The sequence below is a fragment of the Acromyrmex echinatior genome, chromosome 12 (assembly GCF_024713525.1).
Source record: "Acromyrmex echinatior isolate Ae372 chromosome 12, ASM2471352v2, whole genome shotgun sequence".
Classification (NCBI taxonomy): Eukaryota; Metazoa; Arthropoda; class Insecta; order Hymenoptera; family Formicidae; genus Acromyrmex; species Acromyrmex echinatior.
The window spans coordinates 1935358-1953373 of NC_141863.1; the positions used below are offsets into that span (position 1 = coordinate 1935358).

At 28.7% G+C, this 18016-nt stretch overlaps 1 protein-coding gene across 3 annotated transcripts; it reads left to right on the plus strand.

Annotated features, from left to right (window-relative positions):
- The first annotated feature begins 1030 nt into the window (after positions 1-1030).
- LOC147907724 (uncharacterized) lies at positions 1031-12419 on the plus strand. 3 transcript variants are annotated; one of them, XM_087411962.1, is made up of 9 exons: positions 1031-1914; positions 3073-3344; positions 4569-4730; positions 6559-6814; positions 6995-7063; positions 7633-7719; positions 7967-8008; positions 8813-8919; positions 10491-12419. In XM_087411962.1, exons 1-8 carry the CDS (start codon positions 1645-1647, stop codon positions 8834-8836), a joined length of 1182 nt encoding a protein of 393 aa, XP_087268088.1. In that variant the 5' UTR covers positions 1031-1644; the 3' UTR covers positions 8837-8919; positions 10491-12419. The 3 variants fall into 3 exon arrangements, with proteins under 3 accessions (XP_087268088.1, XP_087268089.1, XP_087268090.1); XM_087411964.1 differs by having other exon boundaries at positions 1833-1914; positions 3107-3344; XM_087411963.1 differs by lacking the exon at positions 4569-4730.
- Positions 12420-18016: the final 5597 nt, after the last annotated feature.

Below are 18016 nucleotides of genomic sequence, written 5' to 3' on the forward strand. Positions count from 1 at the left end.
ACCTACAAATCGATTGCCCACATACATTACTGTCTACAGCTCACAACTTTTCACGCGAAATGAGAGCCATCTCACACTAAAAAATGAGTTAGGTTAACAATAATAATGTGGGTAAAAAAGTAACTCTGTTTCTAAAATTTTTATTTGTGCGCAAAATAGCTGTAGGCAATAATATTTGTAGGCAATCGAGATACTTATCTTAAGATTTAGCAAGAAAAACAATTCTATACATAAAATCAGTTCTATATATATTTTCTATTAAGAAAGAATAATAAAAAAATGAATGAATACTAAGAAATTGTATAAAATCTTATGGAAAGCGTTTGTACTATTTTATGTCAAAATGATGTCTATAATGCTAACGACGTACCATTTTAGTATTGTATTTAAAATCACGTCATAATTACGTCTCACTTAAGTCACATGACGTCACCGTCATTAAAATCACGTCTTTTTCACGTTATTTCGTGTCTTTTACATGTTGTCTTGTTAGCTGGGTTAAATATACACTCTAAAATCACAATCTATAAAAAGATCAAAATTCACTATCATATAATATTTTTTTATTTCAATCAATTATTCCATGAGGTTGTTTTTATTTTAAAAAGTTGCATTTTACAAATTTTGTTACAATAATAATTAACTAACTACATTAAAAAATATCTGAGACATAATATTTTCCACAATTATAGTTAAATCGCGATTAATAATGTCGAAAACTAATAAAAACGCAAAAAGAGATAAAAATTAATCCACCAACTTTACTTTCTTAAAAATTATTGTAAGTAATATCCTTAGACACCACGTTTTGTCACAAACGATATTAAGCAAATTTATCATTGTGTATTATTTAATATTATATAAGCCATTTATAGAGTAAAAAAAAACAATGCTTTATCATATATTATTTGAATAATTAGCTTTTTGACAATTAATTTCGAATGACAATCAGTTCCGATCTTTCATAATAATAATATCTCTCATAATAATATAATACATATTACACTTTTTTTTCCATCCAAGTCTATATAAGTCAGTATTTGTCATTCTTGTTTTTTATTTAATACATTGAAAGTTAAATTTTAACAATGAGTTACAAAACAGATGATAAATTAATTTAAATTAAATTTTGATAAACGGATGATTCTTAATAAATTATATTATTATTACAATAATTTTATATATTTTTTTTAATTTATAAAAATATTATATTGCCCCCCACATATAAACTTTTATATACTACATAAAACACTTTATCGAATTTATTAGCTTCAACTCAAATTGACATATCGTAAGTAAAAAGCATCCATTAGATATCTTGAAATCTAGAATAAAGATATAATATTGCTAGGATGGTTATGTTTATGCTTAGTAATAATACACAAATAATGCATAAAAAATAAATGTATAAAAAAATTCCGCGAGAAGCAAGCTAATCTAGATCTCCGCGTTTATTCTGTTACTAAGTATTTGTTAGTGATGTGTGCACACTTCATCCTCCAATATAAGCATCTTATAGTAAATATCTCAATTTCTTAAGGATCTGCAAAAACTGTTTCTAAAATTCTTATAAAAAATATTAACACACGTTTGTATTTCGTGAGCAACAATTATTTCAAATTACTTCCGGACGACCTGAAAGCTATGACAAAGACACTACAGGATACACTGGCACCATTATTGATCATCGGTTCATTCTGCGGTTTGAATTTGTTCGAATATCCTCTTGGATATCCTAGACCGTATCTCTCTTTCCTGTACATCTTGGCCATATGGAGCTTTTTTACGTACTGCATTTACTATCCTGCCTACTCCTACGTTATTTCTGTGGTATCTGATGCAGAATATTGGACACATATTGTAATATTGTTCAGCGTGATTATATCGATACTTGTTAACTTCTTTTATTTTAAGGTAAAAGTTTTTAAATGTACTAATAGCCCCTAATATTACTTGATTTTTTAAAATTTCTTAACTTTTCTTTAATTACTTCCGTTGGGAGCATTAAAGGCGTTTTGATCTCACAATTATAAGCAAATACAAAGAACCTCGCACAAATCTTATGGATAATGGATTTCTGTCAAACTGTTTCAAATTTTGATATTTTTAGCTTATATCAAGCTGATTAAATATTCTCATAGGCACAAACCTTTAAATTTTGCTCCAGGATTTTCAGAAGATCTTCACATATTATATGGAAAAGTAGTCAAAGTAAATCTTTTTTATTAACACTAGTTATAAATACTTATTAATGAATACATTATTATCATGGATACATATATGTCACAAAAGAATCTGTCAGATAGAATTTCACAAAAAAAAGCATTATATGATTTTTAATTATTCTGAAAAATGATTAATATAAAATATTCTGAAAAAAAGTTTTATTTTACTTTCTAATTCCAAGAAGCATGTTAGAATTTCTGAAGAGGCAAGGACACTTACAAAAATCGAGCATTCTATTCTGTGAAAAATAAGGGAATTCATGTAAATCATGCATTTCAAAAGAATGAAGCGTCCATCACGTCCACATCGTCATTCTGTGTAATTCTAAGAACGTGGATAAAACTAAAATCTTAAATATACAATTGATACATATACAAGTGTAAAAAAGATTTATTTCAATTCTTTGTACTTATTCATATAAAATATAAAAACTTTCTGAAGATCCTGGAGCAGAAAGTAAGACATTTGAAGGTTTGTGCCTGTAAAGGATTTTAATCAGTTTGACATGAGCTGCAAATTAAATATCAAAATTTAAAGTGATTTGACTGTAATCCATTTTTCATAAGATTTTTTTTGCAGAGTTCATTATGAAAAGTTTTTAGACACATCAATTTTTATGTTTATATTATTATTTACTGTAAACAAAGTATGCTTATTAAAATTAATATTTGTATTTATATTACTTTCTCAAAGCTTTTTAACAAAAGATTTATAAATCTTACGTTTCAAATACTGTTTTTTCTTATAACTCTTTTATTTATCATATTTCCTATACACATTGCAATAACAAATTTATTCAAATATAAAATTTTATGTCATTTAATCAATTAATATAATTTTTTAAAGGAATTCAAAATGTGTTTATATAAACTTTCCTTAGTGGACGATACAATGGAAGCAATTGGTGCACCAAAGGAGTATCAACGGCTGCGTAAATGGATAATTCGAATAATAATCGGATGGATTATATGCACTTTTAATGAATTTGCCTCGATTACTTACATAAATTTTGTTCATGGATATAACACAAATCTCGTTGAAACTTATTTCTTGTTTGTGATGCGTTTTCCGAAATATGTACATATCTTAGGTACTCTAATTTGGGGAACTATTTTTAGGTTAGTATATATGTAAACATTTATTTCGCAAGCTATTTTTTGTTGACAAATGCGTCAAAATGTTTACAGTCTGAAATATTTAAAAATTTTTTAACTGTGAGTACTATAATTTCATATACATTTTATCAGTATTAGCATTGCAATTATAAAGAATGATGTAAGATAATTTAAATGGAAAAGTGATAAAAGTTTATTCTATTGTATGTGTATAGCAAGTATAAAATATAATAAAATATAATATATGAAACAAATAACAAAACTCTAATTTAGTCTGACTTTAATGGGGTAAAACAGAGTAAAATTACCCTTAAAAAAGGTCTTTCTTCATAATTTTTTTAAAAAGTAATTATAAATCCTAAATAAAATATGAATTGGTATATCAATTGGGTACAATCTTTGAAGACATTTTAAGAATTTTTGTATATACTTGTATAAATATAAATATATGATGATGTTGCACAGCATTGTAGACTTCCGTGTTCAAAAAACAGTCTTTCAGTGGCGTAAAGAAGTTGTAATTATCTGAAATGAAAATTTCTTGAAAATTTCAATTTTCATGAGTGTAGTTTCAATTAAGCGTAAGCATTTTTTAAAATAATTTTTTTATAAAATGATAGTGATTTAAAAAAAAATTTTAATTGTTCTGTATTTTGAACTTCTTAAACATCTCGAAATTAACAATTAATAAAAAAAATCCCTATGCTTAACTGAAACTATTCATTTTTTGAAGTTATTGTTCAAAACTGAGACCGATCAGTCGAAAATTGTTCGAGTTATATAACGCCAGTTGAAATCAAGTAGTTTTGAGAAAAACGCGTTTAAAGTTTCAGTTGATTATTTAATAGAAATCTATCTACCTATCTATCTCTCTATCTATCTATCTATCTATCTATCTATTACCTGCACACAATTCCTATCTTAAATTAAATGTGTACCTCTATTATAACACTATGCACCTATTCGCTAAAATTTACATAATTCGAGAAATGCTTTCAATTTCATAAAAACTTTTAAGAATATTTTTAAGACATCAATCTTTCGGAAAAAGTAAAAAAAAATTTTTCGATTTTTTAAAAAATTACTCTATTTGTCCCTTTAATTATTTATTAACGCAATTGAAAATATATATAAAATATATATAAATGTGTATATATATATATATATATATATATATATATATCTTAATTTTAATGAAAAAAATTAATTGAATTTCTTTCAATTCAGATACATAAGCTGCAGATTTCATCATGTCAATGATCGTTTACATGTACTCTACTTTGATCTTTTCGAAAATGATGCGGACTGTAAAAGACAAAACAGATCCATTTTAGTGTGTCAACGAATGACAGCAGTTGAGGATTATAAACAATATATATGGATTATAATGTAATTTTTTAAAAATGATACACACGCATGTGCGCGTATGTTTATATATATATATATATATAGAGGAAAACTCCCTATTATACAGACGCTTAATATGAGATAGCGGCGTTTCTGCTAAAATAATAGACACTATCTATTGGTCCATCATAAATTTATTGCTCTTGGATTGAAAACTATTTAGTAGAAAATTCATTATTAGATCATGTCGTAAAACAAGATTTTAGAATTTGGATGTCTTCAAGTTTCATTGAGATGAGCCCTTAAATCTTGTTTATTACTTAATAAATAAATATTTGACAATAAATTTTTCATGTAGTGATAGAGTAGGTCGTACTAATACAAAAATACGGGATATGTTGAATTGTTTAATTACAGAAATTAAATTTGATGATCGTAAAATCATAAGGCATGAAAATCATAATATGAGATAGCCAGGTTATTTCTATGAAATAATCCATGCTCCTATGTGTTATAGTGAAAATCGTTGCTAAAATATAAATGTTATTGTATAATAATAAAAAAGACAATCAAAATCAACGTCGATGCTTGATTTCATTATTTGAAGGCGAGTTCTGGGTATAATGTATCGCATACTCATTTTTCGCGTACCTTGGCTGTGTTTGTTTGTATTTAAGGAACATTAAAGTTTTTTAGTTACAATACTGATATACTTTGCGTTTTACTATCGATTTCTCAGGGCATCTCATATTAGGAGCACAATTTTTTGACTTTGCGATTTGTTCACTTTTCACATTTCTTTAATTTTGAAAAAAAATTTAAATTAAATTTTATATAATATTGTCTTAAAGCTTATTAAATTCCTTTCAAAATGACCTATTATTTTTTAAAATTCTGCCCATAAACTTCTAACATTTATCCAAAATAAACTCGATATCACATAATAGGAACCTTTTCTCTATGTTTGTATGTATGTACACAGAGCACCTCATTTTAACTTTTACATTGTAATATCTCAAAAACTATAAAAGATTAAAAAAAAAATGTTTTTGAAAGTGCAACGCGATTCGAAAGTGGTACATTTTGATCAGGTTATTTTTTTCTAGATGAAGACATCAAAAAGATATGATGGTTATTTTTGCTTTTTTAAATGGAATTTGTAATTTTTTTACACAAAACGATTCCTCTAATCATTCTACATATAAATGTATTATGATAGAAATATCAGAAAACCGATAATTTACGAGAGATTTATATTGTATAGAGAAGACCGAAGATAATTGGTAGGCATGAAGCACGTGAAGATATACATTTAGACTGTGTTCCAAAATTCACTACCAGCGCTGAAAAGCTACAGTTTACGTTAATAGTCGATCAGACACCTTGAGTAGTGCTAATGCCAGCGGTACTATAACTTTCAAACATTATAACTCAAAAAGTACTTGATAAAAAATATTTTTTTATAGCATTTTGAAAAACTCTCAATATCAGCTATTAGATTTTGCCATCAAAAATAGGATGTTCTATTAAAATAAAAATCGATGTGACTTTCATCTGACTTTGATGACGCCACTCAAGGTCAAAACAATGCTTCTTATGTCCCCTTTCGAATCATACAACTCTTGTTTGAAATATTTTTCTGTGTGTATACCGTAGTTTTCAAAAAATCTTAATGTATTATTTAAAATGGGACACCCTATAAATATAATTAACTTCAACTGTGAAATATCACATTTTAAACCAATCGCAAATTACAATTATATTGTATTTTACATCGAATTCTAATATAAAAATATATTTTATTTATTGATGATGCTTCTTTTTTGTCTTTTAGGTTTGATTAATTATAGCAATTATGATTTCTTTACAGGCATGTCCACCTACAGCTATGCTTTATATCTCGGAAATTAAACAAAATATTAAAAATACCAATGTTATTTCAAATGTTGTGGTTCTTTTTCGAAACTACAGCTATCTATATCAATATATATGATATATTAACAAATTTTCAAAAAATATGGATATTTGAAGATACTGTCGACATTATAAGTGATTATTTCAAATCCATTCCATATAGCATTTTATTTCTCATATTAAACTACATATGTCAAAATGTTTACAATAAGGTATAATAAAATTAAAACATGAGTAATTATTTATAAGTAGAATTATAAGTACAAGCAACAATTTTGCACATTAAAATTACATATATCGTTTTCTTTCAAATGACGCAACCTTTGGACGCAAAATTTTCAAATTTATTAAAACTTTCATATATATTACATATTGTGTTAAAACAATTTCAGATAAACGAGACAGTAGTTACCCTTTACAAATTGTCCAATTATAATTTCGATGAGGAGTTACGTGAACAGGTAAATAATTACAAGATTTTATGTATTGTAAAATTTTAATTATGCGTGATAACACCATGCATTTTAGGACAAAAAAATGAAAATATTTTATAAAACTTTTACAATTAGTGTTACACGTACAATCTAAAATATATGAAGAATATATTTACTATTAAATTCATAATGCTAACTTATATCCAATTTGAGTTATTTTCAATCATTTCTTAAATCACCACTGTTGTTTTTTAATATACCGTTAACTTAACTAAAATAATGGAGTTAATTCAAAAGAATAAATTAAATTTGTCTAAGATTTAATTTGAAACTGAATTAATTGGAACTTATTTATTCTGTATTTACCTATATTTACTCTGAAACTGAAAAATTGATTTTTGACAAGTATTGAAGTTAAAAATGTTATTTAAGTTAAGAGATAAAATCGCTCCTTTGATATCTAATAATGTAACATAGTTGATGTTTTACGACAATGTCTTAATTTTTGATTATTTAATAGAATTTATGCGTGTATCCGAATTTTTATGAAAGATAGTGTATATCTAACGTTTCGTTAATTATTTAATTTGAATTAGATTTTACAATTTATATTGCAAATAAAACTCAGGAAGGTAAAATTTGGCGTGGGACAGTTCCACTATGGATATGATTTTATTTGCGAGGTATGTTAAATAAAATGTAAGAATATAATAAACGTACACATATAATAAAACAAACATTTCTATATTTAATCTTGCAAATGTAGTTAACATAAATATCTAAATGGCAACATTATATTGGAATCATTTTTCAATTAACTGCATTTGTTTACTTTTCATTGTTATTTTATGTATAAAAATCTTTTTTTACATTTGTTTTAATAAATTTAACACAAATATTTTTATTAATTATGAAAGTATATATTTTCAGATGTACAATACAGTTTTGGCCTTCCTGATGATTTTAATACAGGTACATAATCTATAACATATTGCAACAAGAAAAATCTTGAAAAATAAGATAATACATTTCCTGAAAATTTCCTTGCACTAAATATTATAATGATATTATTATGCGATACTATACTGATATTACTACCGTTAGTAGAATTTGTCTAGCACAACAGGATTTGAGTAAATTGAAATGAAATAGATCAAAAATTGCGTCTTTGGTCACTTTTAACATTTTTTCACTAAAAAAAAATTGATCTCTAAATAAACACAACACCATCTGGAAGTATAATTTAAGAGCTTTCGAATTTTGATATATGAGAGAGAGAGAGAGAGAGAGAGAGAGAGAGAGAGAGAGAGAGAGAGAGAAAGAGATCATACGACATTTTTTCATACAGTTATGGCTATTTGAATTTTAAACCTTTTGTAAAATTTCGAAGTAGAGTATATATACGTCGTTTTTGGCCCCTATTGTTCCAATACTCAAAATCCTGACGTGCTAGGCAAATTCTGCCAACGGCATCGTGTTCAATGCAAAAAAAAATCTTTGGGAAATGTACTATCGCGCTTAGAAGAGAAAAAAAAGTGATTTTTTTGTCTGTATAACAAATCTTTTATTCTCTCTAATGCATGAGAAAAATGATTTGATTCTGTTTTGATATCAACGTACATAATTAAATGTATTTTGATTAAATAGTGTTTTAAGTTGTTATGACAATTTCAAGATTTTACAAAATGTTTTTTATCTAAAATGTTTGATATTCTACTATATTATAAAGGTTCTATTAATATATCATATTATAAGGCTTTTTTAAACATTTTTCAGTTGGATTTATTACATGATACTTAGACATACGCATCATTATCAAAATTCTAATTAATATTAACTTCAACTCTAGTACTTCTATTATTGTGCCAGTCATCGCAGGTCAGGTAAATACTACATACTGTATTGTTCTATGATTTTTATGTCGTACGTATTGTAACTTGTAGTGAAATAGAACAAAGGAAAATTTTATCCTTCTTTATTATTTGGTGAACAATAAAGAATCATACATCAGGTGCGCTTTATATTATACATAACTCGAAAAAAAAAACGCATCTGAAATGATATGTACCATGACTGACGAAAAAAGATTCCCTTCTGATCCGTCAATGTAATAGAGTAGTTTAGAGTAATGTATAGAAATTTTTAAAGTTATTGCAATAGATTAATTCGAATTTCTCTCTGTTATATTGATTTGTAAGTACCTGATAATACATAGATGATGGATGCATTCCGTTTCACGCATAATGCAATGTTTCATTTATCCTTATTTACATTCAAAACAACAATGATGATTAATGCATTACGCATAAAACGGAATGTACTCATAGTTAATATGAAAACATTATTTAATCAATACGAAATTTTGCAAATGTACTTAATGAGAAAAATTTATATAATCACCATCAAACACGAGTAGATTTAACGGAAAGATAATATATACATGTAATTCGATCAACGATTGGCGATTATTCGATCAGCACGAAATTTTGGTTTACTTATCGAGAAAAATATATACAATCAACAATAAATTTTAGTATATTTAATAGGAATGAATTAATTGTTTTCACTCAGTAATTCTGAGTGATACAAAAATTCTGATTTATCCGTTCGAACGGACATATTATAATAATATAATTTTCGGACATATTATTATAATATAATTTTCAAAATTAACTTAAAGGATAAAATTATAAATGATTATAAAATATAGACAATATCTTCCTATTTGTAGAAAACAGAATATCTTTACAAAAATAATGGAAGATAATAGCTTTGATTATGGGCGTATCCAGGGAGAAGGGGAGGTGGGAATTTAACTCCAAAATTTTTTATTAATTATTTTATTTTGAGAGAGTTTCGTTAACGTACAATCTAATAGTATACATCCATTCACATCGGTCTGTATTTAAAAATTTTTCACTACTTTACTAATGAGAATATTTTATTTTAAATTGTCCAATTTTTAGCGATGTACTTTATCGAAATTTCTCTTTTATTTTTAATTGTAAAAGACATACTTTACTTTCGACTTTATGTGAGTTTTTGCTGTTACATAAAATATTTTTTTACTCCTCGTTATAAGACCATATAAGTAACTTTTAATACTTTTGTTAGAGAGAGAGAGAGAGAGAGAGAGAGAGAGAGAGAGAGAGAGAGAGAAAGTGGTATATAATAACAATATTAAAGAATTAAACATTTTACTTGTGTAACAGCCATGTTGTCTTTCTTTAAAAAAAAATGTCTTTAAAAATATATGTAAAAGTTACATGATGTACAAAACATAACATTTTTGCTCTTCAAAATGAAATACAAGGAGACATTAAAAGCTGTAAAAATATAAAAATGAAATTCATTAATGTCAAAAATTGTTGTCAATGTCACAACAATAAAATTGATTCAGTAATGTTTTTTTCAATATAAATAGCAAAATTTCTCCCTTTTTTTTGGTTCTTAGTCCGATTGGCGCATGGTACATCCCTGGATAGAAATCCCCCCTCTCAGAAAAAAATTCTACGATACGCTTATGGCTTTGATAAAAACAAATTTTACATCGTGGGATCTAAACTACACTGTAAAAAAATTTCGTAAATTTACACATGTAATAGATGTAAAAATTACATGATTAATCATATAAATATAAAAAATCATGCAATTTTACAGAAATTATGTAATTCTACAAAAATTATGTAAATTTGCTTTTATTGTGTAAATATATATCTAATTTTATATGGAATTACGTAAATAGAAGGATAATTTAAGTATTTTCTGTAATTACCCAAACATTTGTAATATTATGTAATAACAATAATTTTTCACGTATTGCTGTTAAATGTATAATAATATATAATGTATGTATAATTTAATATTTGAATGTATAATATACAAATAATGGATGTATAATTTAATATTTGAATATATAATAATACAATTGCGAAATGTATTGTCACATTATCGTTCCTATAACTATATACACATTGTAATTGTATTTCCACAATCTGCTTAGTTACAAACCAAGAAATAATTTTTATTTGCATATTGCACATTTACAAAACGCGTGGATGTTTACAACTATTATACAATATTATTAGTGGATCTCAAAATTACTCACTATAATAGTTATAATTTTACGGAAAAATTTTTGACAGTGTATACTATAATTCTAAGTGGACAAAATTGCATAAAAATCGTGCTTTAAATGTATTAAATTATTTAAAACATGCTTAATCAATGTTTCTAAACATTTCTTGTTATAAATAATTGTATAAATAATTGTATAAATCATTGTATGAAGCATACAAATGTTTTTTAAAAAATATAATGTTTTGTTCTTATTATTAAATAAAAATATTATATTTTACCATTCTTGTGAAATTGTAATACATACAATCACATTGTTGCGAGGGCACGGTCAGAAGTGTTGCAAGCCCGCCATATTTTTGTTAAAATCGTACCTAATATTTACCGAATAATTGGTTATTCGGCATATTAAGAAAAGGTCACCGATACCGATATATCACTTTGTTTTTAGACAATTTTTTTTAAAAGGTGAAAATAAAACTTTAAATACAAACTTTAAGTACAAATTAAAAAGTGTCCTATATACAAGTACCAGTATGTAATTTTGTTTGTATCCGATCTTCTTTAGTTAAATATTGAATTCTAAACAAATGGAGATCGAAATCAAATAGATCTTTACCATCTTTAGGTTAATTAAGAAATATCAGTGTATAATTTCATTTCCGTTCGTAAAATCTTCTTTTATTAAATATTAATTATAAACAAATAGAGATCGATGACGAATAAATCATCACGCACAATGCAAGACCAATTTTTTTTTACGTCAACCGAGACGTTGACTTGTTTCACTTACAGTTTTGTATTCGCTAACGATTAGAAGAAATACCAGGAGACACAGTAGTGTCTAAGGCAAGCGATCTTTTTCATTATCTAGCTTCTAGTTTCTAGCTCAGTTAACAAATACCAGCATATAATTTTGTTTCAATCTCCTTTTGTTAATTTATATTATACCAATATGTATGCTATCGCATTCTCGCGTCAAAACATCCAACAGTACATTCTGGCTAGACAATTGATATGCACATAAACATAATAATGACAACATAATAACGACGACGTACATATCTTAAAAAATTTCATATTGGGTTTTTGTTCTTTGCGTCGCAATAGATCTGTTTTTTTTATTACTGTACTTTTTGAACTGGTACACACAATGCAATAAGTTAAAATGAAACAAACATACGTTTCATTTCAGCTTACTGCACTGAGTGCAGCAATAAAGAATAGACCCAATATCTTCACTCGTAGTGCATGTAGAAAAAAAAATAAGAGCACTTTTATTACTCAATTCGATTAGAAGCTATCAATTGAGCGTAGAATTTGATTCAATAGTTATTGAAATCAAATAATCTCAGTCCCCTGCAATTCACGATCTCGCGTAAAGGAACAAGATAGTGTCGCTGCGCTTGCCTTAGACACTACTGTGTTTCCTGATATTTCTTCTAATCGTTAGCGAATAGAAAACTGTAAGTGAAACAAGTCAATGTCTCGGTTGACGTAAAAAAAAATTGGTCTTGCATTGTGCGTGATGAGGAGAGGCGAAAATCCGTTACGCGATCAAACGTAGCGCCAGTGGACGTACACGTGACGTGCAAAAAGAAAGGGATTGGTGAGCACAATGCACACAAGCGTACATTAAGCCGGCGGCATTGCGGCCGTCGAAGTGCCGGCGATGCCGAACGATTCATCGGCGTATCAGTTTAATCCCGGCAAGCGCGATAGCGTTGTAAATCCAATAATTGCCCGTCTTACCCGTTAAGCAGCTTTAATTAATTCCATTTCCGTACCGACGGTGGATTAACGGCCGAAGTTGAATTAAAATCTCATCTGAAGCAAAAATGCGGCCCGCAGCCGTTACGATTACCTCACGCCTTTCTATTCCCGTCTTCCGAGTTATATTTACGTCATTAACAACGTTAGTTTTATAGTCCATCGCAGTAATTGCTAACAATGATTGTTGTTAACATTAAAGCAATTCTAATACCACTGTCGAATAAATTCTATAATAAAACTTTTAGAGTGAATTTGATTCTGTAGAGTGAAATCTTATTCAAGAAACTCTTTTTCACTCAAGACTTTTTCATTTAATTTTCACTCTTTAGCGGTGCATTTTAAAAAATTTAGAGAGAAGGTTTTATAGCTAAAAATAATGTTTTTTTTTTGGTGATCGTCAATACTTGTGAGATTGTTGAGAATCATAAGATACATGTAATGCGAAGAAGTACTCGATGTAGTATCGTTAATCGGAAATGATTGCGGCGGAAATCTCTGATCCGAGAAAACTGTTCCGAGGAAATTGCATCCGCCAGAACGTCTCGTAGAGGCAAAGCCTGGTTGATTGGAAATGCGCTGTTAAATTGAAACTTGTATCGGATCGATGCTCACTCAAGGGAAATAACAACCGCATCCTTTGTGTCCGGAAGTCGAAGACCGTGTCGATTTTAATAATATCATATCGCTGAGAAAGAGAAAGAAAGATAAGTGTCCGCCATTGAGCATCTCCGAATTATGTATTTTTATAGATCGATCACGAACAGAGACAGAAGTAAGTCATCTTCGCAATGCAATTAATTATTTTGCGAAATATATACCTATTTGTTCTTTTCTCTTCTTCAATTCTAGTTAAATTTTGGTAGAAAAAAAAAACATAGATTTTTAAGAGAGAGATTTGCAGAAGTCTCTCTATATTTCTCTTCATCACAACTTATGAGAGCACTGCGTGTTCGAGGGTTACAAAATCATAGACAAATTGCAGGGCTTGAGAACCGAAGCGCGCGCAGAGCGAGTATCCAGATATCGCAGCTGCAATCGCCACGGATGTCCATTATACAGATTGCGACGGATGTTCACACTAGTTGGATATCCGTAGTTAGTGCAGGCGCGCCGTAATCTCGCCACGATTCGTTAAGATCTACGAGGCATGAAACATAGTTTACACGCGCGGCGGAATGTCGGTCGGTGTCGTCTAACAGTCGCGTGAATTATGAACTACGTGCACACGAGAGAACATCACGAACATCCTGGACAAATCCGTGCTGGATATTCAAATGTCACCCTCGCAACTGAATAATTGGATGATTTGTGTTGGTAAAAAGTTTCTACTCTTTAAATTTAAATCAATGGCCAATTACTGACATTAATCTTAAATAAACTACTGATAATCAGTGAAATCTCTAACTTAACAAATCTTGTTTTAATATATTATATAAATTTAATGTATAAATTCAATGTATATTACTGGAAGATTCAAACTGACATGTAAATATCAGTATTTTAATTATATAATGGTTAATCTTTTTTTTTTTTTCAATTGAATTTCATTGAGTCCCAATGCTAAGTGTCATTAAGTAATCAATGATTAACCACTGATTCAGATTTTAGAGAGTACATTTTGCAAAAAAATGCTTAATAGAAAAAACCCAAAAGAACGAAGAACATTTCATTGAATGTCCGATGTTGCTTCAAAAAACTCGATTTACAGGGATTGATTTTAAAAGAGCTCTACATTATTGCAAATTATCCCGTACGAATTAATAACACGAAATAATAATACAGGATACGAATCGTTGTTTCACTTATGGTTTCGTTTACAAAGCACGAGCTGTTCAGTATTTTGATCCGGTTTCTCGTTACGAGACTGGTCAACATTTACCCATTGCGCGAATCTAGACTCTGTTGCTGCATATGCTACCATTGCGCCACTTAATTTGCGCTTTCATGTACAGAAACATGCGCGCGATCTGCAAAGCCCTTCAAAATGAGTTGGGCGAACATACAAGAACTTCGTTTCGGCAACAACCCCTTTGTAGATGCAAAAAAGGCGCAATATACGTTCTGTACCGTCTGCCTGCAGTATAACGGACCGCCGGACAAAACGACGGGGGAAAGTTAACCGAGTAAAAGGGATAAGCAATATCCCTTTATTCGTTTACTTCTTGCAGACCGCCGCTGACGGAAAGACACGATGGAAACGGGAATCGCATAGCCAGCTGAATTCCCTCTTTGCAATTGATTTCGAAAAAGTTGATATACCATTTAAAAGAAAAAGAATAGCTTTATATTGTCCTATACTCGTATTATACTGGCATCACATTGTACGAAATCTATTTCTCTCTACAGTCATGTGTGTAACAAATTTATTAAATATCTGCAATAAAATTTATTAAATATAAAATAAATAAAAAATATAGAATATTCGATTTTTAATGTTGATGTGATAAGCACATAGCGAGTTTTCAGTATTTTTACAAAAATCTACTGGCCAATTAATATTGGCCAATTTAATATCGACAGTAATATCGACGAGACAGTAATTAATTACTTATCTTAAGTACTGTTATTTAGCACTTTTAGTACTCCAAACAAGTAATTAATTATTGTCTTTCAGTAAATTAGCTAGTATTAATTTTCTATAAGGCTATATTATGTATAATAAATGCGGGTTTAGATATTGGGTTTTTTTTTATTACAATCACTATTTATCTTCATCTTGTTATTTGATGAATAACTGCAACAATAGAACAATAAGAAAGAAAGAGATTGTATCTTATTGATTGTAAATTTTGTATTGTATTTATTTGTCGGACGTTATTCGATGAATAAGAAGTAATTGATCACTGATAAAATTTTGAAGTACACTATCAATTTAGTAATAAGATAATTTATTATTCATGCATAAATAAATAAATTAGAAATCCTTTCACTATTGGATCAAAATTGGATATCGATTATCAATTAACCATAAAACATTTTTCCAATATTATAAATATAATATGATATATCATTTACTTCTCTCTTTAATTTTCCTTTTCATTTTTTTATTTTATCAATTTTTATTCATCAATTTTATATTATTTAGCAAGTTAATTTGTGAAAACTAGATTGTTTGCAATCACTCGTAACTTTTGAAAATAAAAAAATTGTTGACATCTTGATATTTTCACTGAGATAAAATCGATTTCAAATTACTCTGACAATATGTTTTCGGATTTTTTTTTCCTTTAACTTTGTATACGCAAGCTATCGATGAGATTTTGAAAGACCTCGCAATCGTGTCAACAGCTTTTACATAAAATCCTTAGCGGAAGCATCTCGATGTCTTTAAGTAGATGACGTTTCGACAAATAAGACAACACGTCGTCTCACGATAAACAAATATTATTATTCCCGCAAATATTTACAATCAACAACCACCATGGTATAACGCGGTGCTATTTAGCTCTTCATCTCCGCTTCCGGCTATTGAAAATGCAATTTCAATTTCGGCGAAGCGAAGTCAATTCGCTCCATACGGCAGAAGCAGGTCGCGGAGAAATGGACCAGTTTTCATAACCGATACGAATGAAATGTACGACACGTAACTTTATGTTCGCGCAGCTACATAAGCATGAGATGTCACGGCTTATCTTCCTCTTTCCTCCCTCTTGCAACTGAAATTGATTTTTCGCGAAAGGTCGCGAGGTCGTCCGCGAATGGTCCAGACGATAGCGAGAGCGAAGAAAGCTCGAGGCTTCACCTCGCGTCTTCTTCTCTTCTTCTCTTTTTCCACTATTAATTTATCGGCAACAAAAAATCGAGGCTGAAACAGTGAAGACGACGTGCACTAAGAACAGAACAGAATTAAATACGTGATAATTAATTTATACAATACGAGTATATCTAATGCAGATTTGATGGCTAAACCTGAAAGCAAAATTGAGGATTTAAAATGAGTGACTGCAGTGGTTTGCTTTACTATTGTATGAAATTACTCGAACGCGAATGTTGCAATTTATAAGTCCTTAAAAATGTTAGATTGCGCTAAGATGCACGGACAATTTTTTTTGAAGTATCTAAAAATTTAAATACAGGCCTCAAAATAATTTTGTTAAATCATGAAGATAATTATACAGGACGCTCAAACTAATTGTTAGAATATCAAAATGCAATCTTTTGCAATGCTTGAAATTGCTATGTAATTATTTTGATTATTCAATAAAATTATTTTCGAATCTTTATTTAGCTAAATTTTTTTTATACTTAAATAAAATTGTTTATTTGCAAAAATGAATGTTATTTGAAGTGAAATATCTAAATAGACATATGCGATAGATTGCAAATTTAAACATATCTGATTGCTTTAATTTCTTAATGGCCATAAAGCCCTTGGCTTTCGTTCAACAAGCGTCGATGTGTATTATAAGTGATGACAGCAATTCGCCCGTCTACACTGTGTACAGTATACCAACTAGTACCTCCGGTTGTCAGTCAGGCGAATCGAATGATACCATCATATCCATGCAAATACTTTTGCCGACAAGCCAACTTGCAATCTCCATCCAATGTCAGGTAATACTTCCTCCTGGGACGGGAGAGAGGCAGGGGAATATTGGCGTCAGACAGCGGATATCGCGGCAGTAAATCGTTTCTATTCACTACAACCGTTCCAGACACAAGCATATCCTATCGAAAGAGATATGTGAAAATATCGCGGGACTTCGTAAAGTCGCCAAAAATTCGACGAGGAGAAGCTAAATGTATTGACAATACAAAAGGCAGCCATAAATTCGAAGCATTATTGTTTTGTCAAAATAAAGTAAAAATATATCTTTCAGTCTTTATCTCTCACGAGATTTTTTTAGAAAATTAATTGTGTAATCAATCCGTCATTTATTATTATTAGGTGTTGGAATTAATTCGTAGCGTTTTTTTAATGAAAGAATGTTATTTATTTCACATGAGCATTAAAAAATATTATATTATTATTGTAACTTGTACTTATTACTTATAATTTGTAATTAGTCTACAATTATATTTAATATATCTGCATAGATTATTATTAATAAATAATAAATTGTTTAATAATAATAAATATATGAATCTCTGTTAGAGAATGTCCATACTTTATAATTTAACTTTAAAATT

Coding starts and splice junctions, on each gene's coding strand:
- LOC147907724 (XM_087411962.1), top strand. CDS start 1,645: ATGACAAAGACACTACAGGATACACTGGCACCATTATTGATCATCGGT. Junction 3,345..4,568: donor ATTTGGGGAACTATTTTTAG/GTTAGTATATAT, acceptor CTTTCAATTCAG/ATACATAAGCTGCAGATTTC. Junction 7,720..7,966: donor GATATGATTTTATTTGCGAG/GTATGTTAAATA, acceptor ATATATTTTCAG/ATGTACAATACAGTTTTGGC.